The sequence below is a fragment of the Bison bison genome, unplaced genomic scaffold (assembly GCF_000754665.1).
Source record: "Bison bison bison isolate TAMUID 2011002044 unplaced genomic scaffold, Bison_UMD1.0 scf7180017862279, whole genome shotgun sequence".
Classification (NCBI taxonomy): domain Eukaryota; kingdom Metazoa; phylum Chordata; class Mammalia; order Artiodactyla; family Bovidae; genus Bison; species Bison bison.
The window spans coordinates 166,746-190,199 of NW_011492851.1; the positions used below are offsets into that span (position 1 = coordinate 166,746).

The window sequence follows — 23,454 nt, forward strand, 5'->3', positions numbered from 1 at the left end:
CCGTCTTTCTACTCTCCTCCCGCCCTCCCCTCGCGGACACGCGCAGTGGCCCGGTGTCCATTCACACAGCCTGCCCCTGCATGGGGGGAATACTGACCAGGACGTATTCCTCCTGTAGGAGCTAAAGCTGCGCACGTCAGACTGCCGGGCGCTCTCTCTGGCTAATGCTGCCCCTGGAGGTTTGATTCGCGTTGTAAAGATTTAAGTTAAAATCTGTACTAAATGTTTATTGTGAAAATGCCCATATTGGAAAACCACATCATGACAGACACCATGAATAATTTGAATTTAGATGAAAATGACCCCAGAAGTTACGACAGACTAGCAAAGAGTGCATTAGTAAGCTATTGGGAGGTTGTTCCTGGAGAACTATATGTTTCCTTCTTAACATACAAATACAGGCACTTCCCTGGTGGGCCAGTGGCTAAGACTCCGCACCTCCAATGCAGGGGGTCTGGGTTCGATCCCTGGTCAGGGAACTAGGTCCCGTATGCTGCAACTAGGACCTGACATAACGAAATAAAAAAATAAATGTTTAAAAATAAAATAACAATTCAGGAAAGCGTCTGTCTAGGTTGTTGCTAAAGTGACTCCACTGTCCATGCATTTACGTGTGTATTTTACGTGTTCATGCATTTACGTGTGTATTTAGTAGGGAAGTCTTCTGGTGGTGACTTTCTGGAGCACTTAAAATAATTTAAATAGTCTCCAGGGAGCCTTATGAGTAAAGTGCATGCACACTCAGTCGTGTGCAACTCTTTGCGACCCCAAGGATGGTAGCCCTCCAGGCTCCTCTGTCCATGGGATTCTCCAGGCAAGAATATTGGAGTGGGCTGCCTTTTCCTCCTCCAGGGAATCTTCCCAACCCAGGGATCAAACCGAATCTCCTGCATTGCAGGCAGATTCTTTACCACTGAGCCAATGATGCCCTTATTAAAAACTCCAGGTATTTTAAATGAGTTGATTTCCACGCTGACTTTTTCCTGAGAGCTCCCTTGGGCAGCCGGTTCTCAGGAAGAGCAGGGAAGAGGGGCTGTGTCTTAACAGAACCCTGTCCATCACCAACTCCCGGAGCTCACTCAAACTCATGTCCATCGAGTCGGTGATGCCATCCAGCCATCTCATCCTCTGTCGTCCCCTTCTCCTCCTGCCTTCAATCTTTCCCAGCATCAGGGTCTTTTCCAATGAGTCAGTTCTTCGTATCAGGTGGCCAAAGGATTGGAGTTTCAGCTTCAGCATCAGTCCTTCCAATGAATATTCAGGACTGATCTCCTTTAGGATGGACTGGTTGGATCTCCTTGCAGTCCAAGGGACTCTCAAGAGTCTTCTCCAATACCACAGTTCAAAAGCATCAATTCTTCAGTGCTCAGCTTTCTTTATGGTCCAACTCTCACATCCATACATGAATACTGGGAAAACCACAGCTTTGACTAGACGGACCTTTGTCAGCAGAATAATGTGCTCTCTGGGTTGGTCATGGCTTTCCTTCCAAGGAGCAAGCATCTTTTAATTTCATGGCTGCAGTCACCATCCACAGTGATTTTGGAGCCCAAGAAAATAAAATCTGTCACTGTCTCCACTTTTTACCCTTATGCTTCCATGCAGTGATGGGACTGGATGCCATGATCTTGGCCCCCGACCAGGGATCACAGCTGCACCCCCTGCATTGGAAGGTGGCGTCTTAGCCCCGGGACTGCAGGAGCAGTCCTCTGTACACTCTTTGTGGTAAAGTTCTGAGAAAGAAAACCTTCTGGGCTCCACCTCATTAAACCCAACTCTGGATGCTCTGCTATAAAATACTGACAGAATGTGATACCGAGGGTTCTCTCTCTGAAAACAGTTTTTGTGAGACAGAATTCTGATTTCATAGTATCAGTTGCAGCTTTGGGCGCAGTATGCTTCTTCTGCAATGGCAGTGCACTCATAAATATGCCTGGGGTTTTCCTCAAGTGTTTTTAAAAAGCCAAATTGGATGCCGAAGTTCCTTTAACTTGATGGGTCAGGCGAAGTCAAATATAGAAAGTGAGCCGGGAGAGCTATTTGTGGAAACGCTGAGACCTGTCCTGGGCTGGCCCCGGCAGCCACTCGGCCACATCCCTGTCCGCCACACCGCAGGCCCTGGGGGTCACCCCCGAACAAGCCTCCCTTCTGCGGCTGGCTTTCCTCTCTCCCCTCTGCTTTTAAGCCTCTGCATCTAGACCAGTGCACCCTCAGGGTCTGGCAGGACGCCACCCCTCGAGGTGCTTTGTGTGAATCGGGGGTGCTGCTCTCAGCAGGACTCTGGCCAGGCTCCCCGGACACCCAGGGGCAGAGAGCTGCCCCGCTCGTCTGGGTGTGTCTGTTCTGGCCGCCGGCCTGGCTGCCCCTCATGACCGGTGCTCACAAACATCAGTTGATGGAACTGACCTTTCTCTCCTGCTCCTCCACCAGGGCAAAAAGCCTCAAACAGCGTCAGAGCTCCAGGCGTTGTAGGGAATTTTGCAAAGCACAGATTTTTCACTTTCCTGTCCAGGCAGCCAGCTAATACCAAGTCTCCCCACGGGGCCATGGGGTCGTTTTCACTGGGTGATGGCACCCCTCGATGGGGGTGGTTACGTGGAAGGTTCCAGTTGCTGCAATAAATGCGTGTCAGTGAGCAGTCCAGAGGTGAATTACGAGAGGACCAAGCTTCATCATTGTTTTGATTTTGCCTGTTTATGTCTTTTGATAAAATTTGAAGCAGTATTTTTTTAATGTTTTGCAAAGTAAGCTTTAAAAAAATTTTTTTTAATTTATTTTTACTTTTTTTTTGCTGCAGCAAGCGGCATGTGAAATCTTAGTTTCTGCACCAGGGTTTGAACCTGTGCCCCCTGCATTGGAGGCACAGAGTCTTAACCACTGGGCCACCAGGGAAGTCCCCTTGAAGCAGGTTTTAAAAAATATAAACGTGTCACATCACCCAAGCTATTCATTAATGGCAGATTCCTGGCCCCGACCTGTGGCGAATTCTGGGCTGGCAGGTCTGAAGTGGGGCCTGGGGTCTGGTCTGTGGGAAACGCTGGGCGACTCTGGTATGAATGCCCGCAGGGATGCATGTGGCAAAGTTGAGATGCTGGGTGAGGAAGGGAAGAGGAGACACCGTGTTCAGGGAGGGTGTTTTCATATGCTCACCACACTGACTAAGCCTCTGGTGCATGAGCCGCCCCGGCTGGTGTTTAGGAAAGACCAGAGGTGAAGGGACAGGGGACCCCCCTGCACAGCGCGTGTCCCAGGAACACAGGTCAGGCACTGCTCGGAGCTCCCTGTGTCTGCACGTCCTCAGGGCGGGCTCTGGGTGTGCTCTGATCTCATCCTGAGAGTCTTCTGGGCCTAGAGATACGCTTCTTAGGCTCATGCTGGACAAGGAAAGAAGGTGCCTTTTCAACGGCCAAAGCAGTTCAGTGGGGAGTCCCAGTGCCCCCTTTATTCTGAGAGCAGACTTGAGTTTAGAGACGCAACAGCTGAAGTGGCTTTGAACCAGAGAGAATGGCTCGCCGTGTTTTTGCGGTCAGTACCCATGAGAGGTCTTTCCAGGGAACCCTGTGAAGGGCTTTCACCTTGATTACCTGGCGCCCTCACTGGGGAGCCCAGAATCAAGGGCTCCCAGAGGCCAGAGTTTGCCTGGGATTCTCACTGGCGTGCTGCAGTCCACGGGGCTGCAGAGAGTCCACGGGGCCGCAGAGAGTCCACCTGACTGAGCGACTGAACTGAATTCACGTCACAACTCAGCTCTAGTCACTTTCATCACTGATCTCCTACAGACCCAGAGTCGGCAGTTCCACGTTTCAGTGTGGCGGTTAGTGCGAACTTGCACTCTGTTCGATCGATATATAATTGTAATGCTGTATTTCTTATTTGCCTTCAATTTCCCAAGACTGAGGTTTATGCACAAAAAAAAACCACAAACCACACACACAAAGGCTTAGACTTGCTCTCTAGCACCTCGGAGAGACAGGAAGTCAACGTCCGAAATATACGTACAGATTGCTTAAAGGTAACTGGAGGGGCTTCCCCGGTGGCCCAGAGGTGAAGAGTCTGCCTGCCCGTGCAGGAGACACAGCTCTGATCCCGGTCTGGGGAGACCCCACAGGCCTCGGAGCAACTGAGCTGGTGAGCCACAACTGCTGAAGCTCACACGCCCTGGAGCCCGCGCTCACCAAGAGAAGACACCGCAGTGAGAAATCGCAACTGGAGAAAAGCTGCCCCGCAACGAAGACCAGCACAGCCAAAAAAAATACATGAAATTATATATTCACATCAAACCAACCAGACGTGCACAGCGATTTTGACGCTGATAGCAGAGAATGTCAGAAGCTGCTCCGGTGTGAAAGCCCGGGTGGACAGGGATGAGGCCGCTACCAAGAACAGATGAGAGACGTCTGGCGGACGCTGTCTGGGTCTCTGACTTGTTTGTGTTTGCAGAGTGAGCGTAAGGGTGCAGCCAAAACCCTGGGCAGTACACTTTCTATGCTTTGCTTTCATGAAAAGAGGTAAATTGCTCAAAGCCACACCAAAAGCAAGGATTCTTTCAGCAAAGCAAATCCAGGTCTGTTTTCACGCGGCCTGGTGTACAGAACCGTCTATGTCTGGGGCATGCTGTGGAAGCAGAGTGTATAGTTACTTCTCAGTCCTTAAGAAAACCTTGACTCTGGTATCATCAGTTCACTAAGGCAGGGATAATGTAATATATGTTTTAAAACAGCATGAAGAGTTGAAATGGAAAATTTTTAATGCTTTAAAGAAGAAGATATCGATTTTAAAATCCTGTCGTTTTTGAGTACAATGCATTATCTTCAAGTAGTTTATCCTGATTCATGTGTGTGATAATTTTTTAGATACTCCCTTCCTTTCCCCTTTCTTGGGTAGATATAGGAATGAGCACAAATTATCACTTTCTATAAATGATTTTATTTACACACGAGGTCAATATGCTGTATTTATTAAGACTTTTTTATTTTGCTGTTCTGTGTAGCTTGTGGGATCTTAGTTCAGTGACCAAGGATCAAACCTGGGCCCAGCTATGAAAGCGCTGGAGTGCTAACCACTGGGCCACCAGGGAAGCCCCGAGGTCTTTTCTCTACAGTAACTATTCACCACACACTATCAAGCCCCCTTTAGAAGAACCTCAGGGAACAGAATGATGCATACTCTGCCTTCACACTTTCCGTCTGTGCGTCTACGTTCGCAAGCTGAGGAGTACACCTGATTAAAGCACCTTTTCTCGGTCACCAGACAGAGTTGTTGGTATAAACTCAGCCTGTGTCCTGCAGGGTACATCCAGCCCTAGTTAGGGGAGGTCAGTGACTCTTCAGGCAGGCAGACCTGGGGGCAAAGGTGAGCCCACGACAGACACCGACAAGCTCCATATCTGCCCCGGGAGTCCTGTATCCTTACGCAGACCGTGTTTATAATCTGACAGGAAGTGAGTGTTCAGCTGTTTGGACTTAGGGCTTGACCAGTTCCAGAAAGCTAGTCGTCACTTTGTGTTTTGACAGAAGAGTAGAAGAAGAAAATGGTACCCGCGATGTGGGGAAGGGGCTGGACCACGCACGCACTCAGTTAAGTTTTGTTTCCCGACTGTCTGCCCCAGTGAGGAGCGTGGGGTGCACGGGTGTGAACGAGACACCCTTCTGCTGTCCACCCTGCAGCCCAGAAAGACACACAGGACCAGCATCTTTATAGGAACCTTGATCTCTGTTCAGAGAGCAGCAGGCGCCTGCAGGAGGGAATGGCCGCCTGCAGAGACACAATGCCTTTCTTCGGGGTGATGGCTGAGCTGAGCCTTGAAGTAGGGATTTGTCCTCCTGGGGAGGAGAGACCCGTCCAGGCAGAGACCAGCCTCCACAGAGGCCTAGAGGGGAACTACCTCACTGTTCGGGGCCCAGGCTGAGCCAGCCTGGAGCACAGGGTGCCGCGAACAGGGTGGCCAGGGAGACAGGCAGGGAGGGGAGGAGTGGGCAGAGGGATGACTGAAAGCCAGGCACACCTCCGGGAGACGGACAGACCCGAGACGTCTGGGGGCTCCGGCCTGAGGGTGGCGAGGTGCCGGGAGGCCAGTTCCGAGGTTCTGACCTTGGCAGGCATTCCCTTCACCCCACTGCGGGCTCAGCTCCTGGACCTGCTGGGACCTGCAGGACGAGCTGGGGAGGACAGTCAGGGCAGAAACGATGCAGAGATGGGTCAGCGTCTGGAAGAGCAGAGGGGCAAGGCACGCTGAGTCCCACAGACACCCAGGACTGGGCCGGAGGGAAGCCCAGCGGTTGTCCAGAATCAGCCACAGATAAGGCTGCAGCTTCTTTGGTGCCCGGGACTTGGAGCCAGAACTTCTGTCAACTGTCTGCATTCCCACTTGGTAACTGTCAGACACTTGACGCACTCGAATTTCCCTCCAAAGTCAAGCAGAGTCGAGCGCTAACCAGTGGAACTTGGTCTTTCAGCTGTTTTATTCGATTTTCCCCGATCATCTGTTTGGAAGAGCAAGCAGGCTGCTGATGGACGGGCAGGGTCAGAGGGTGAGCAGGGCGCCGCACAGAGAGCAACGCTGCCCGGGTGGTGAGCCGGACACTCCTGGGTGTGGCCGGGGAGTTTGTGAAGGCAGGTGGCCCTGCCTTTCACTGTGTGCTGAAGGGCTTTTTTTCTTTTCTGAAAATACCCATTAGAGCCCTGAGTTAACTAACAAAGGACAAGAAGTGAAGTTGTGTCTTCTGGGGTTCAGGCTTCACATCTGGAACTCCTAAATGAGAGCAGAAGAAAAGCAGAGCTCTTCCCTGGTGGCTCAGTGGCAACGAATCTGTATACCAATGCGGCGCGGGGGACACGGGTTTGATTCCTGACCCGGGAAGATGCCAAAAACCACAGGGCAACTAAGCCCACGGGCCACAGCTACTGAAGCCCGCACGCCCTAGAGCCTGTGCCCTGCACCGAGAGATGCCACCGCGATGAGAAGCCCATGGACACAACTAGAGAAAAACCCATGCACAGCAATGAAGACCCAGCACAGCCATACATAAATAAATATGAATAAAAAAAGAGAGCAGGCAGCCTGAGTGAGAATGACGCTGCCCGGGCATTATATTGTCAGGAAGAGACTGCACCCACATGTGAGTCAGAGCAGCCCCTCCCCCCGACCCGAGGCGGCCTCACTCCCGGACGCCCCCCCCAAACAGGACCCTCCCGCCTGCCTCCTGTGGGGCACCTGACAGTTCCCACCCCCGAAACGCTCGACCTGATGCGCCGTCAGGGAACCCGTCTCCCTGCCCGGAGGCTCAGCTTATCGCTCAGCCCTTCAGCCTCTGATCGCCTCCATCCAACCTCGAAGGAAGCGTTTAATAGATTCGCCCCTTCAGTCAGCAAGCCCTTAATTACAGACACGCAGATAATTAAGTTGAGAGCAAGCAAACCGAAGACCTCAGTGGCTCCCGTGAACACCGGCTTTCTAACACAGCGTCCTGGAACATGGAGGAGGGATGGCCATCCCCTCGGACCTGCTGCATGCCGGCCGCTTGCTGTCGCGGGTGTGTGGGAAGAAATCAAACTCCTGTCCTAGTGGTGATACTTGGGTTTGCAACACACTTCTGCTCCTCCTCACCACTCTCCTCCTTCATGTGTAAGTTAATCTTTGCAACGCTTTACGAAACTGAAATTATTATCCAAAACTTACAGATGAGACATTTGAGACTTAGAGAAATTATATTGCCCAAAGCTGTCCTGGTGGCTCAGACAGTAAACAATCTGTCTGCCATGGGGGCGACCTGGGTTCGGTTCCTGGGTGGGGAAGATGCCCTGGAAGAGGGCATGGCAGCCCACTCCAGGATTCCTGCCTGGAGACTCCCATGGACAGAGCAGCCTGGCGGGCTACGGTCGCAAAGAGTCAGACACGACTGAGCAACCAGCACCTCCACTTTCATCTTCTGTTTTCAAAAGCCCACAGGTTTTTTCCAAGGCCCATGGGAGCCGGCAGCAGTGAATATATTTATTAAAGCTTGCTAAGGGACTTCCCTGGAGGTCCGGGGGCTAAGGCTCCTAGCTCCCAATGCAGGAGACATGGATTCAATGCTTGATCAGGGAACATGGTCTCACATGCTGCAACTGAGACCTACAACAACCAAATAAATATTTCTTTTAAACGAAAAAAAAAAAGAGCTTGTTGAGCCATGGAAGCAACTCTGGGAGCTTGTCAGAAGTGCTCCAGAATCACCCTTCCTTTGGGGTCCAGCCCAGAGCAGGGCGGAATAAGCTCCTGATGGCAGCCTGCGGGGGAGGGACACAGGAGCAACCCCCGCACTGCAGCCAAGGCCCCGTGGACAGCAGGTCCTACGGAAGTCAGGGAAGGACCACGCCCTGCCGTCCCCAGCACCTGGCCAAGACTCTGTGCGGGGACACATTTCATCTCCGAACAGGGAAAGACCATGATCACCAAACACACAAAGAGCAGATCTTCATCTTGGTAGAAATAAAAGAGGAGAGAGAGGCACCCTCTTCTGTAATCTACCCCCTCCCACCCCAAGAGAACTACGGTTTGTATTTTGCCCCGGAGGTCTGCTGACGTAGGGCTTGTGAAGAGAACTTCCATGCGCCTGTTTCTGAATACAGGCAAGTCAGGCTCTGGTGGCACAGAAGTGAGAGATCCGGGGCGGCTCATTGAAATTCTAAAGATGCTCTGATCCCATTGCAGGATCAAAAGCCTTCTCTCTTAGTGCCGGCGCTGACTTATTAATAAAGACATGCTTTCGTGGGATGGTTTATATAATCAGCCTCCACTTTCAGGTTAAGCTCAGTAAGTCGCTGGGACTAGAGGGCCACCGAGAATGTGCTTGGTGGTGGAATCACATCCAGGGGAGACGGGGTGCGTTCGGGGGCCGACGGTCATAAGCAAAGGCAGAGCCCGTGTCGCGCGAGTGGAGCCTGTGAGCTCTGCCAGCCAAGCAGCAGGCACAGCTACGTGAAGGGCTGAACGGCACCATTAAAGGCACTTAGCCACATGGAGATGGAAGTGACAAGCACTCCAATTATCCCAGCAACCTCCAGCACAAGCCCCCTGCTTCTTGTGCATTATGCTGGGAGAGCTTCCCTGACGGGCTTTATGTGAACTTCTGATCTCATCCAGGGCGCTGGCTGCCGGCTGTGCCGGCCTGATGACCAGCGACTCGCATGCCCTCTGCTCGCCTCCACTGACCGATCATCACAAGCGCTCGTATTAACAACAGAAACCAGCCCGGCAACCGCCCTCCCCATCTCAGGGAGCGGGAGCTAAGCGGTCTCGTCCTTACCTGACGGGTGGTTGCCAGGGTCAGCGGCTATGGACAAAGCCTCTTCCTTAAAGCCGTCCTGCCCCTCGGACAGAGACTCCCTGATCTGTTGCACGAAGCAGCTTCTGGCCACCCCAGCGCCAGGGGGAAAGTGGGTCTGTGAGCGTCAGAGAGCGCAGCTGACTGAGGCTCGCGTGGCCCCTCCTTGGAAGTGCAGCCACTCAGACTTGGCACAGTAATGGGCTAAATTATTTATCCAGGCGGAGAAGAGAGAAAGCGCTAAGAGCTTCCTGTGCTTACAGCCTTCACCCCTGGATGTGTCCTGAGACAGGAAACGGGCCAGACTCCATCAGCAAAATGGGGGAAGAAAAGGCTTCCTCCCGCACTCTCCTCCATCGCTTCTACTCTGGGTGGGCCCAACCCGGGTGAGAACAAGCCATTCCCATCGGTCCTCTCGCATTCACTCAGGGCCGAGCGACACGCACTGTAACACGAGTACGGACGTGAGAGCTGGACCCCGAGGAAGGCTGAGCGCCGAAGAATTGGTGTTTTCACACTGTGGTGCTGGAGAAGACTCTTGAGAGTCCCTTGGACTGCAAGGAGATCCAACAAGTCCATCCTAAAGGAAATCAACCCTGAATAGTCATTGGAAGGACTGATACGGAAGCTCCAATCCTTTGGCCGCCTGATGCAAAGAGCTGACTCATTGGAAAAGACCTCAATGGTGGGCAAGATTGAAGGCGGGAGGAGAAGGGGGTGACAGAGGATGAGATGGTTGGATGGCATCACTGACTTGATGGACATGAGTTTGAGCAAACGTCAGGAGATGGTGAAGGACAGGGAGGCCTGGCGTGTTGCAGTCCATGGGGTCGCAGAGAGTTGGACACGACTGAGCGACTGAGCGACAGCGAAGGAAGGAAGACTGAAAACCGCACGGTGGTGGGCGGAGGGCCGCACACGGCGGGGAGGGCCGCCGGCCACACATTGAGGCGAGGGCCGCTGGCCACACGTGGGCGGGCACGGGGTTAAATGGCAGAAGAGACGCCACCAGGCGTCCTGGGATTAGTCTCTAAGTGGCACGACGCTCTGGGCAGAGGCTGTGAGAGCCAAGAGGTCTCAACGCTGGTCTCGGTGTTGCTGTAGACACCAGAGCCAAGTGCCCCCACCGCCGCGACCCTTCCGGGACCCTCCGGGGTAGCGGAGGCTGGCACCATCCCGACTCTGATGGGCCATGCAGAGCAGGTCGTCCGATGGGGTCTGTGTGCAGTGAGGTCACCGATGAGAGGACTGCCTTCCCCTCCAGGGACCTCACCTGCTTCCCGGGAGCTGCACTTCAGACAGGCAGAGACAGCCTGACGTTTACAGCCTCTCCTTGTGGGGCAAGCTCCTGTTTCTTATTACGGTGGCTTGGAAATCCTTGTGCCATCACTGCCCCGCTGGAGGGTGGGACTTAGAGCCATAGTTATGTACATGGTGTTTCTGTTAGCTTGTTGCAGCCTCTGGACTTCCGAGCGTAACCATGTCTCCTGTGAGGTGCCTGTCATGATGTCTGCTCTCTGTTTATTTGTCCGTGTGGCTTTCCACCCCTTAGCTTCCTAACGGCAGGAAATACGCCTCAGTCCTTTCCCAGCTCATCCCGAGCGCGCTGCAGACAGCACCTGTTGAATGCACCGTGTTGCCGAAAACGGAAGACACAGTGGGCATTCGGGTTTGGGGCCTCCCTTTGAACCCTAAAGCTAAAATTTACCAAAGGCTGGCCCTGCCCTGAGGGGGGAAGATTCATGCCCCTTGAGAAGAGAGGGAGAGGGGACCCGGTGGTCAGGACTCTGCCCTTGCATTGCACTGGGTAGTTTCGATCCCTCATCAGGGAGGTAAGATCCCACAAGCTAGGAGTCGGTGCTGCCAGAAATAAAACAAAAACAGGAGGAGAGGGAGAAACGTACTGGCGACCAGGGGGAGGGGAAAGGATGTTTGCTCGACAGCCAGGTCCCTGGAATCCTAACGACCACAGGACGGTAGATGTCGGAACTGGGCCACCCTCACACTCAGACGGCAAAGTCTTCCTCTCAGGGAGGGTCCCTGAGAGCCAGTGTGCGTCTGCCCTGAGCGTGAGCACAGACCGACAGGCACCAGGGGTCAACGGGGTTGGGCTTGGCGGTGTGCACAGCGGGCCTCACCACTGCTTAGCAAGCATCTCAGGATAGATGTATGGAGAGAGTAACGTGGAGACTTCCATCACCATATGTAAACTAGAGAGCCAACGGGAATTTGCTGTATGTCCCAGGGAACCCCAACAGGGGCTCTGTATCAACCTGGAGGGGTGGGATGGGAGGGAGATGGGAGGGAGGCTCAACAGGGAGGGGACGTGTGTAGATCTATGGCTGATTCAGGTTGAGGTTTGACAGAAAACAGCAAAATTCTGCAAAGCAATTATCCTTCCATTAAAATAATTAATTTTAAAAAAGAAAGAAAGCACCCCGGGAGAAGTGCCAGTGAATGAGAATGCCCAGGCTATGAGCCTGGGGTGCGGGCCACGCAGGCAGGGGGCATGCCCACGGGGACGCCCCACCCAGGTCACTCTGTCCTGTGTCCGCTCCACAGGTGGGATCGGCTGCGTCGGCCGGGACAAGGGCCAGGTCCGGAAGTGCCTGGACGCGGTGGAGATCTACAACCCCGACGGGGACTTCTGGAGAGAGGGGCCCCCGATGCCCGTGCCCCTGCTCGCGCTGCGCTCCAACGCCACCAGCGCGGGCGCCGTGGATGGGAAGCTCTACGTCTGCGGGGGCTTCCACGGAGCAGGTACCCACGGGGCTGGAAATGCCGCGGCACCGCCCTTAACCGACCCTACGGACAATCCCAAGACGGGGGTGGGCTGAAAGGCTGCTGCTGAGCAGCGAAAGACGGCGGGATTCTTGGCCGCGGGAGGAAAGGAATTCAATCCGGGGCCAGTGACGCGGCTTGATCGCTCAGAGCTTTTGTGTATTAAAGTTTTATTACAGTGTAATAGAGATAGAGAAAGCTTCTGACACAGACATCAGAAGAGGGCAGAAAGAGTGCCCCGCTGCTAGTCTTAGCTGGATGTTATATAGCTACTGCTGCTGGTGCCGAGTCGCTTCAGTCGTGTCCGACTCTGTGGGACCCCATAGACGGCAGCCCACCAGGCTCCCCCATCCCTGGGATTCTCCACGCAAGAACACTGGAGTGGGCTGCCATTTCCTTCTCCAATGCATGAAAGTGAACGCTAATTAGAGAAAGGGAGTGTCTCAAACTCAGAGACTGGCACCAGGCCCCTCACCCGCAACACGCACTGAGATAACCTTGGCACCAGGTGAGTCTTCCCGGGCCACCAAACGATTGGCGTGAAATCTTTAAGGCAGACTTCTAAGCAAATATACAGTTTCATTAGCACAGATTAGGAGCACAATGCATGACTGAAACATCCTGGTTGGTCGAGTGGGTTCTGAGTCTTGGGCGGAACCGACTTGCAGGCAGAGTCTGGGGTAAATGCATAGGTACCTTGACACGGCTTAAGACGAACATTTCCATAAGGAAACTGCATTGCTCAGCTCAAGGCTCAAGAACAGTGCATGTGGAGCCAGGTGTTGTCATGACGACACAGAATTTTAAGAGAAACCTTTGTAAATTTGTATCAAGAAGGGAAAAATCGTAACCCTTGTACTTCCTTTGCTCCTGCCGCTTTAGAGAGAGAGAAAAAGAGAAAAAGTGTCTGACACTTGCAGCCTGTTTCCCCCGTTTGGAGACCCCCGGCCTTCCTGCCTGTGACCCTCTCAGGAGACTGACTCAAAGTCGGTGACCTCTAACCTTAGGCCTTCCACCCTCGGGGTGGGGGCTGCCCCTCCTCGGTGGGTGGGGTCGGGTCTGTAACGTGCCTGGCACACGGCGGCCCCGAAATGAGAAGGAGTTGAACACGAGGGGAGGAGGACTGGGGGAGGGAAGGCTGATGCCTGACTGTAGAGCTTAAACACACGAGGAGCCCACGGAACAGGAGTAACCAGAAGTGCTGGTGCCAGCGGTACCTGTCCCCCGAAGGAAAGTCTTACTCTTGCACCGCAGCCACTCGAGACAGATTGCTTGAAAGCACTTCTAAGATAATACCTAACCCATGCATTCATCACCAGACTCAGTCTCCATAAATCTCACTGCTTCCGTTGTTGCAATCTGTGGTATGGATTTATAACTTTTAATGCAACAGGGAGAATCTTAAATATGCATAAATCTAATAAGCGGCTGTCTCCAGAGTTTGATTAGTTGCCCTGGTAACTAAGGTGGAAAGCACTTACAGTAAAAATGACGAGAAGTCCCACTCTAACCTCCCTAATGGATGCTCGAGGCCAGGACAGGTCTAGGAAAAACATGCCTCGGGAGCACTCCCAACTTTGGACGCACGCCAGATAAAAATGGCAGAGCCCCTGAAGAAAGCCGAGCCCGTGGCATGCCTGCCCTCGTGCTGAAAGCGCATAAATATGTTTAAGTTAAAATTTCCATTAGCAACTAAGAGGCTTTGGAGATCTGTGAGCCTGACATGAGTGTGCCTTATTAGGCTCTTGATTCAAACAAGTCTTCTGCAGAAAGATATTTTTTTCAGATAATCTGGGGCATTTGAATGTGGACTGGAGTGTTAGATGGACTGGAGTATTAATACCATAAAGAACTGGTAGTTTTGTTAGGTCGTGATGATAACGGTGTGGTAGGGGCTTCCCTGGTGGTTCAGACAGTAAAGAATCTGCCCGCAATGCGGGAGACCCAACTTTGGTCCCCAGGAGGAAGGCATGGCAACGCACTCCAGTATTCTTGCCTGGTAAATCCCATGAACAGAGAAGCCTGGTGGGACATAGTCCGGGGGTTCGCAGAGAGTTGGACACAACCAGGGCACTAAGGGTTTCACTTTTTTCGCTGTAGCTTTTCATAAGAGAGGAAGAAAAAGGAAAAACGTTATGAACGAGTGAGACTGTGTAGAAGGTTTTATAGATGAAAATGATATGCTGTCTGAAATGTGTGTTAATCTACCCTAGCAGATGTTTTTTTTTTAATTGAATGGGGACTGGGTGCTGGGAATGGCAAGAATAGATTTTACAACACTGGTGGTGTGCGGGTCATTTTTACAGCTGGACAATGGCCACAGGGGCTTTACTTACGACTTTTTTGCTTTTGTCTTGGCCACGTGGGCTGTGGGATCTTAGTTCCCCAACCAGGGATCAAACCTGGGCCCCTGGTGGTGAGAGCACGGAACTCTAACCAAGTCCGCCAAAAGCACATGCTTACTAGTTTTTTATGCGTGAAAGGCCCCATAACAAGAAGCTTCCATTTTCCTCTCTCTATTTGTTCTTCACAGAATTTTCCAAAATGTATTTTTAATGGTTCTAATAGCTTTTATTATTATACTTTGGCCACCTGATGCGAAGAGCTGACTCATTGGAAAAGACCCTGATGCTGGGAAAGATTGAGGGCAAGAGGAGAAGGGGACGACAGAGGACGAGATGGTTGGATGGCATCACCGACTCAACAGACATGAGTTTGAGCAAACTCTTGGAGATGGTGATGGACAGGGAAGCCTGGTGTGCTGCGCTCCATGGGGTCGCAGAGTCAGACAAGACTTACCGGCTGAACAACAAAATATCTTTTATATTAACCATCAGACGCTCACATAAAGGCGGTTCCTGTCACAGTAGCGAGAACCCTGGCAGGACAAGGAGATCTTGTCAGGGTCCTCGTTGGAGCCACGAGTGTGGGGAGGCCTGGGAGGGGCAGGAGAGAGCCCACGTGCCCGACCTCCCCCCACCCCCACCTCTAGGGCTCCCCTCCAGCAGTGACGGAGCTCAGCACCAACCGGGCAACAGGAAAAGGAAGAACAAACCACAGAACCCCTGCCCTCTGTCCTCTGGCTGTGGGCTCTCTCTGGAGCAGAAGGCAAGATGCAGGGGAGGCTCGGGACCTCCGGAGCAGCGGCCGGTAATCAGTGTCTAAGGACCCAGAAGATACACTGCTTCATCTTGTTCCTTGTCTTACCTTCCTTTGTATCATATTGAGTTAGAGAGCTGATATCCTGTTTTCAAGACTGTCTGAGCCAACCTCTTCTCCTGGAGCAGTAATGGATCCATAGTGCTTCTAGCCAGAGGGGGATGGGTTTACCAGGCAAGCTCTCAAAGTCCATTTTAATTATTTGCTTCGAAGACAGCAGACTGTCCGGGACTGGATGACTGAGTTGTCACAGGGGTGCTCGTGATGAAATAGGGATCTCAGGACCTGAACACAGGCACTGAATTTTCTCTTCTTACTCAGCACAAGCCTGCACGTCCCACGTATTTACTCAGAAAACCACAGTCAAGAAATTTCTCTGGCTTCTTTGGTGGCTCCGTGGTACACAACCCGCCTGCCATTGCAGGAGACATGGACAGGGAAGTGCGGCGGCTGCAGTCTACGGGGTCGCGAGGGGCGGACGTGCCTGAGCAACTGAGCTCAGCTCGATGGACACCAGAGCACATAATAAATACAGTGATAGGGTTTTGGTTAAAATGGTGGGTGGGACACCTCTGTTTTCTCCCACACTCCCTGAAAAGGACAGTACGTGGGATGAACACAGTCAGACAGAGAGAAGGGGACAGGGGACAATGGCAACACAGAGTTGGAAGCACTTACGTGGGTGGATGAGTAGCTGCCCAGACACAGGAGCTCAGCGCTCACCTGGCAACAGGAAAAGGAAGCAGAAACCACAGAGCCCGGGAGCGGACACGCGACTGCGGGAGGGGAGTGGGCTGACGCTGACCACATGGGGACAGAGGCAGGAAGGAGACCCCCGCCATGCCCTCCCACACCCCAACAAAGACAGAAGCCGAGGACGGGGCGGGGTGGGGGAGGTGATCAGTGATAAAAACAGGGAACTTAAGAGAACAGCTACATCCCGAACCTCGAGAGCATCAGCTTTCTTCCTTCTCTGGCTCCCAGACGTGGGCTGTACCTTCTAGTCAGGAGACTGGATGATTCTCCCCTGGGGATTGACCAGCAACCCCCCTCCCCAGAAAGGGAAAGCAACTCATCCCCTAAGGAACCGCACAGAAAAGGCTTCCGTGGTGTCCCTCTGTTACAGATAGCAAACAGCTGGGAATCATCAGACCTCTACAGAAAGCGTGTACATAACAGAGAGAAATCAAAACACAGAAACGAAGAAACAGGCTGAAGCAAACAGGCTATGCCAGGAGGAGACGCGTCCTTGGAGAGAAGAGAGAGCGTGCGTCGGTGCCAGAGGGCTCCTGGAGGTTACGAGCACGATAGGAGAGAAATCTACGGCAGAGAACCTGGGGTGCAGGGTGGAAGGGACATCTCAGCACCTGGAGAGGAAATGAGGGGAAGGCAGAGTATGTCTGCAATGTCCAATATTTCAATAATAGGCGTTTTAGTAAAGAAAAAAAAAGAGAGAGAAAAGAAATAGAGACAATGGCTGGATGAAACACCCCTGCAGTAAATGAGGAGAGTTTCCTGGAACTGAAGTCCCCCGATGAAAGGAAACAGCCATCCCAGCAGAGTGGGAGGAAACGGACGTGAAGTGAAGCGCGGGATGCCGGGGACACAGGAGGGTCCCGAGAGTCCCGGAGAGAAAGGGCTCGTCTCGTAGAAAGGGTCGGGAATCAGAGGAGCCACCCTTAGGAAACAGGATGCCGGAAGCCAGAAGAAAGGGAGGCCAATGCTTTCAAACGCCTACGGGAGTCACCTTCTCCCCGCACCGCCATACCTGCCGAATCGCCAAGTAGGGGGCGCGTTTTCAGACGTGAGACACACTGTGTCTCCCAAAATCTGTCTCCCCCATTCCGTTTCGTTAGGTTTTGCTTCACTAAAAACAGGCGTCCAAGCCAAGTAGGAGTAGGAAGTGGGGCTTCCCTGGGTGGCGAAGACTCTGAGCGCCCAGTGCAGGGGGGCCAGGTTCCACCCCTTGTCAGGGAACTAGACCCTGCAGGCTGCAATGGAGACTGATGATGCTGCGTGCCACACACAGCCAAGGCCCAGCGCAGGCAAACAAACACATAGAAGTAAAATACTTTAAAAAGCAGCATAGCTGGGGGCCAGGAGACAGAGTTAAACACTGCAAGGGCCGTCAGTCACACTTACGGGCCATTATAAAAGCTCCCAGTGGCTGCGCTTGGGGCTCCCCTCCTGCAGTGCAGCCCACTGACTGTTCGGGTGGCACTCTCCGCACTGCCGTGGGGCTTGGGGCTCAAGTTACTGGCAGCTGTAAAATGCGGGTGCACTGGGTCCTTCCTCCAGACCCGGGAGTTGCGGGCCATCTGCCGGTATCCATGGAGCTGCAGCAAGCTCGCTAGCAGAGTCCCAGACTCTTCACAGTTCTTGCCCGGAGTCCTGGGACTCACCCGGGTAACAGACAGACTCACAGCCTCTGTTGTCCACCTCCAGCACAGGCTGAGGAGGCCAAGGTTCCAATTCAGAAAGATCCGCGCTCGTGGCACCAGTGCGTCACAGACTCACAGGATACAGGAGAGGAGGGAGCGTTTCCAGCTCTTCTGATGAGGCCAGTATTTCCCTGACACCAAAACTGCACAGACATTGCAAGAAAACTGCAGGCCACTATCCCTGAGTGAATACGGAGCCAAAGTTCTCAATGAAAACTGGCAGACTGCACACAGCAATGTGGAGAGAGTCACGCACTGCGAGCAAGCAGGAGTTACCCAGGCCCGAAGTCGGCCCACAGAGATTCACCAACGTGACACTCCGTCAGTGCATCTGTAGAAGAAAGGACAAAATCAGGTTGATCATCTCCAGAGAGGCAGAAAAGAATTTGACAAAATCCAACACCTTCCGTGGTATAAAAAACCCAAAACACGGGGACAGAAGGGGACTTGCACAACCCAATGAAGGGCGTCTATGAAACTCCACAGGTAGCACCAGACATACGGCCAGACTGAAAGCTCTCCCCCAAGATCAGTAACAAGACCGACGCCCCCCCCACCCCCGTCACTTCTAGTCAACAATGTACTAATCAAGGCAGTTAGGAAAGAAAACAAACAAATAAAAGGCATCCAGATTGGAGAGGAATAGGTAACTGCCTAGGACATGGTATCTTATTTGGAAAGCCTGAAGGACCCACCAGAAAAGCTCCGAGAGGGACCTGGCTGGTGCTCCATTGCTTGGGGACTCACCTTGTGGTGCAGGAGAGGCGGGTTCGATCCCTGATCGTTGGGGAACCAAGATCCCACAAGCAGCGGGGCCACTAGGCCCACACGCCAACCACAGAGAAGCCAGCCTGCTGCAGAGAGGATCCACGTGCTGCAACTGAGAACAGACGCAGGAAAGCAGGTAAATATCCACAAAAGAAGAAAGCCACCAGAGCTAACACGAGTTCATCAAGGTTGTAGGACAGGAGACGAAAGTACACAAATCAGCTGTATCTCCACACGCTCACAGCGACCACTCCAAAAATAACGTCCAGAGAGCAACTCCAGGACTGCCCTGGTGGTCCAGTAGCTAACTCTGCTCCCAGCGCAGGAGGCCTGGGTTCGATCGCTGGTCAGGGAACTCGATCCCACGTGCCGCAACTAAAGGTCCCGAGTGCTGTAACTAAGCACAGCCAAATAATTACTAAAAAAAGAAAAAATTCCATTTATAATAGTATCAGAAATAATAAGAGGCTTCTCTAGTGGCTCAGACAGTAGCAAATCTGCCTGCAGTGTAGGAGACAAGGCTTTGACCCCTGGGTTGGGATGATCCCCTGGAGAAGTGAAGGGCAACCCACTCCAGTATTCTTGCCTGGAAAATCCCATGGACAGATGAGCCTGGCGGGCCTCAGTCCACAGGGTTGCAAAAGTAACACCCACACACACAATGTGACTGCAAAAAGCTCAGCACTTGTGCAATGAAAACTGCACATCGTTACAGACCTTGGAAAGCCAAATAAATGCTAAGACAGCACACACAAAAATCGACAAACTGATCCTAAAATTTACATGGAAATGCAAAAGACTCAGAATACTCAAAACAATCTTGTAAAAGAAGAAGATTCATACTTCCTAATCTCGAAACTTCCTTCACACATATAGTAATAATCGACGGTGTGGCAGGGGCACCATGATAGACACGGAGATCGATGGGATACATCTGAGAGTCCAGAAATGATCCCTTATTTTAATGGCCAGTTTATTTCCAATGACAGTGCTAGACAATTCAATGGGGAAACGATCCCCTTTTCAGCAAGTGGTGCGGGAATAACTGGCTATCCACGTGCAATAACTGCATATTCATTCATGTGCAAATGAATGAAGTTTGGACCTCACACAGACACAGAAATGAACTCAAAATGGATCAAAAACCTAATCCCAAGAGGAAAAAACTATACACTTTCAGAAGAAAACATAGGCATAAATCTCTGTGATCCTCCTGAATTAGGCAATGGTTTCTTATATAAACTTAAAGCATGACTAAGAAAAAATAGATGCATTGTGCATCAAATTTTAACTTCTGTGCTCCAAAGGGCCATGTCAAGAGAGAGAAAGTGCAACCCACAGGATGGGAGAAAATATCACACATCTAATAAGCAACTTGTATCGTGAATCTGTTAAAAGTCTTACAACTTAATAATACAAAGAAAACTATTAGTAACACTTTTAAAAAAACTGACAAAGGATCTGAATAGATATGTATCCAATGAAAATAAAGAAATGGCCAAGGAGTCACATGACCAGCCACCAGGGAAATGCAAATCAAAGCCATAGTGAGATCATCCTTTACACCCACCAGAGTGATTGTGAGGAAAAGAAACAGATAATAACAAGTATTAACAAGGACTGGAGACATTGGAGCCTCATACAGGGCTGGTGGGAATGTGAAATGGAGCAGCTTCTGTGGAATTTGAAACCTGAGGTTTCTGGAGTCACATCGTGTGTGTGTGTGTGTGTGTGTGTGTGTGTGTGTGTGTGTGTTACTCTTTGTAGCACCATGGACAGCAGCAATTCCCCTCCAAAGCACATACACCGGAGAAATGAAAACATCTGTCCACACAAAAACAGGCACTAGTGTTCAGAGCTGCAGGGTTTGTAGCAGGCAAAACCTAACCAACCTGAGTGTCTATCAACTAACAAACTAACAAATGGCCAAATAAAACACGGGCCATCCATACAGCGTTCCTTGGCGATAGAGGAATGAAGCTGACACAGGTTACAGCGTAAATGAACCTTGAAAGCGTTGTGCTCGGGGAAAGACGGCAGTCACAGAAGACCCCAGATGAGTCCATTCATACGAAATGCCCAGAAAAGGCAAGTGTGTGCAGATCGGATGTCAGGGGCTGGGGGAGGCGTGAACAGGAACCTACAGCTAGTGGGGACAGGGTTGCTTTCTGGGGGTGATGAAAATGCTCTTCAACCAGATGGTGCTGGTGAGACAGTGCTGTGAGCACACGGCAACCACTGAGTCACTCCCTTAAAAGAGACAACAACAGTGTGAGAGCTGGACTGTGAAGAAGGCTGAGCTCCGAAGAACGGATGCTTTTGGACTGTGGTGTCGGAGAAGACTCCTGAGGGTCCCCTGGACTGCAAGGAGATCCAACCAGTCCAACCTAAAGGAGATCAGTCCTGAATATTCATTGGAAGGACTGCTGCTTAAGCTGAAACTCCAATACTTTGGCCACCTCACGCAAAGAGCTGACTCATTTGAAAAGACCCTGATGCTGGGAAAGATTGAAGGCAGGAGGAGAAGGGGACGACAGAAGATGAGATGGCTGGATGGCATCACCGACTTGATGGACGTGAGTTTGAGTGAGCTCCGGGAGTTGGTGATGGACAGGGAGGCCTGGCGTGCTGCGGTTCGTGGGGTCGCAAAGAGTCGGACACGACTGAGTGACTGAACTGAACTGAATGTTTAAGAGCCAGAGAAAAATAAGAGAACATATGAGGAAAAATTATTAGAATGACTGTAGGTTTCTCCAACCAAAGAGACCAGAAGCCAGTGGAGCAAAATCTAAGCACAAAACACACACACACACACACACTGCCAGCTCTCTGGAATTACAAATCCAGCACAAACATCCTCCAGAACTGAAGGCAAAATGACGAACAAACTGTCTCAGGAGGAGGAAAGCTAAGAGAATGCATTGCCAGCAAGCCTGCTTTAAAGAGAGAGAGACAGAGAGAGGAGGAGAATCCTCTGAGCGAAGGGCAGCGGGATCGCTGAGAAGACGTCCTGGAGGAGAGAGATGCAGAGGAGCCCGGGGGAGGCCGGGCTAAACGCGATGGGCGACGCGTCCTCCTCTTCAGTTCTTGCGCACGAGAATGGCAGCTGACTGGAAAACTTAGCATTGTCTGGTCGTGTTCTCGGTGTGGTTACTGTTACACAGAGAGGGCCGTCTCCCTGTTGTGACAATTAAGTGGAAAGGGGTGGAGAGCCTGAGAGTCTAGATGCGGTGAGGGGAGCTCCCTGCTCCACTTACGTGATGAGGTATAAATGCAAACAGTCCGTTCAAAGGCACTGCAATCCTTAGAACAACTACTGAAAAATAGCTGTAGAAAAAACATGCTTAATAAAAAAAAATTTTTTTAAACAAAGAAAAATAAGGAGGCTTAAAATCTCAAGATAAATTAAAATGGGATATTTAAAATATTCAAGCAATCCAGGGACTTCCCTGGTGGTCCAGTGGCTGAGAAACTGCCTTGCAGTTCAGGGGACGCCAGTTTGATCCCTGATCGGGGAACTGAGATCCCATATGCCTCAGAGCAACTAAGCCCATGAGCTGCAGCTGCTGAGCCCCCTGGTCTGGAGCCTGTGCTCCAAAAGCGGCAAGCCTGAAATATACAAGAGAGACCCAGGGAAGCAAAAAGAGAGAGAGAAATTCAAATAATCCAAAAGTAAGAAGGGGAGACAGAGAAGATCAGAAATATACAAGAGAGACCCAGGGAAGCAAAAAAGAGAGAGAAATTCAAATAATCCAAAAGTAAGAAGGGGAGACAGAGAAGATCAGAAATATACAAGAGAGACCCAGGGAAGCAAAAAGAGAGAGAGAAATTCAAATAATCCAAAAGTAAGAAGGGGAGACAGAAGATCAGAAATATGAGTTCAGTGGCTCAGGAAGATCCCCTGAAGGAAGAAACAGCAGCCAGTACTCTTGCCTGGAGAATCCCATGGACAGAGGAGCCTGGCGGCTACAGTCGCTGGGTCACAAAGAGCCGGTCGTGACTCCACACAAGGGTGAACCTGGGGACGTGGTGCTAAGCGGGACAATCCAGACCGAAACACCATCCCCGTGTGGTCTGAGTGAGACGCGGACTCCAGAATAACCAAACTCACAGAAGCAGACAGTGGAGACGGGAGTGCCGGGGACTCGGGGAGGGTGGGCAGGGCAGACCAGGAGATGCTGGTCGGAAGGTCCAGACCTCCAGCTCCAAGCTGAGGGCGTTCTGGGATCTAAGGCCTGGCGGGGGACTGCAGCTGACGGTACTGGGAGCCCCCTGGCTGTCCAGTGGTCAGGACTTGGGCTATCCCAGCTGCGGCCCAGGTTCAATCTCTGGTCAGGGAACTAAGATCCTAGAAGCTGTTTGGCAGAAAAAAAACAACCAGAAAACAACACTGCATTGTGTACCTGAGATTTGCTAAGTGTTCTCAACACACAGGGGGGTCATATGGGGTGAGGGGTGTGTGAAAAGCTTGACTGTGGGGACCATTCCACAGTGCGTGTACAACACAGTCATGGCCTGTCTGAGGAACACCTGAATGTGAGGTGTCACGCGGCCTTTCTTCATTCCTGAAATGTCAGAAGCACCGTGTCTGCCGCGGTGCGATGTTCACGCTGTTAGCCGACTTCTGGAGCGCAGCGCCTCCTAGCGGAAGCTGCGAAACGGTGACGACGGCCTCTGGGTTCAGTGCCGCCCTTCTTTGTTGCTTTTCAGATCGCCACGAGGTTATCTGCAAGGAGATCCTGGAGCTGGACCCCTGGGAGAACCAGTGGAACGTCGTGGCCGTCGACGTCCTCATGCACGACAGCTACGACGTCTGCCTGGTGGCCAGGATGAACCCCCGCGACCTCATCCCCCCGCCATCGGATCTGGTGGAGGAGGGCGGGGGGCGCTGAGGTCAGCGTCACGGGGGGGGGCCTCCCGTGGTGTCTGCGGAGGAGGCACTGGGCATGGGGGTCCACACATACATCCCTCACCTGGGACATGTGCGTTTGCATGCGTAG

The 23,454-nt window shown here is 52.0% G+C and overlaps 1 protein-coding gene across 1 annotated transcript in view; it reads left to right on the forward strand.

The window, feature by feature from the left end:
- The window catches only part of KBTBD12 (kelch repeat and BTB (POZ) domain containing 12), a 50,155-nt gene extending 26,701 nt beyond the window's left edge, over positions 1-23,454 (forward strand). Inside the window, 2 exon segments of the mRNA XM_010832829.1 lie at positions 11,868-12,065; positions 23,165-23,454. Of these exon segments, the coding sequence (XP_010831131.1) occupies positions 11,868-12,065; positions 23,165-23,346 (380 nt within the window). The 3' untranslated portion in view covers positions 23,347-23,454.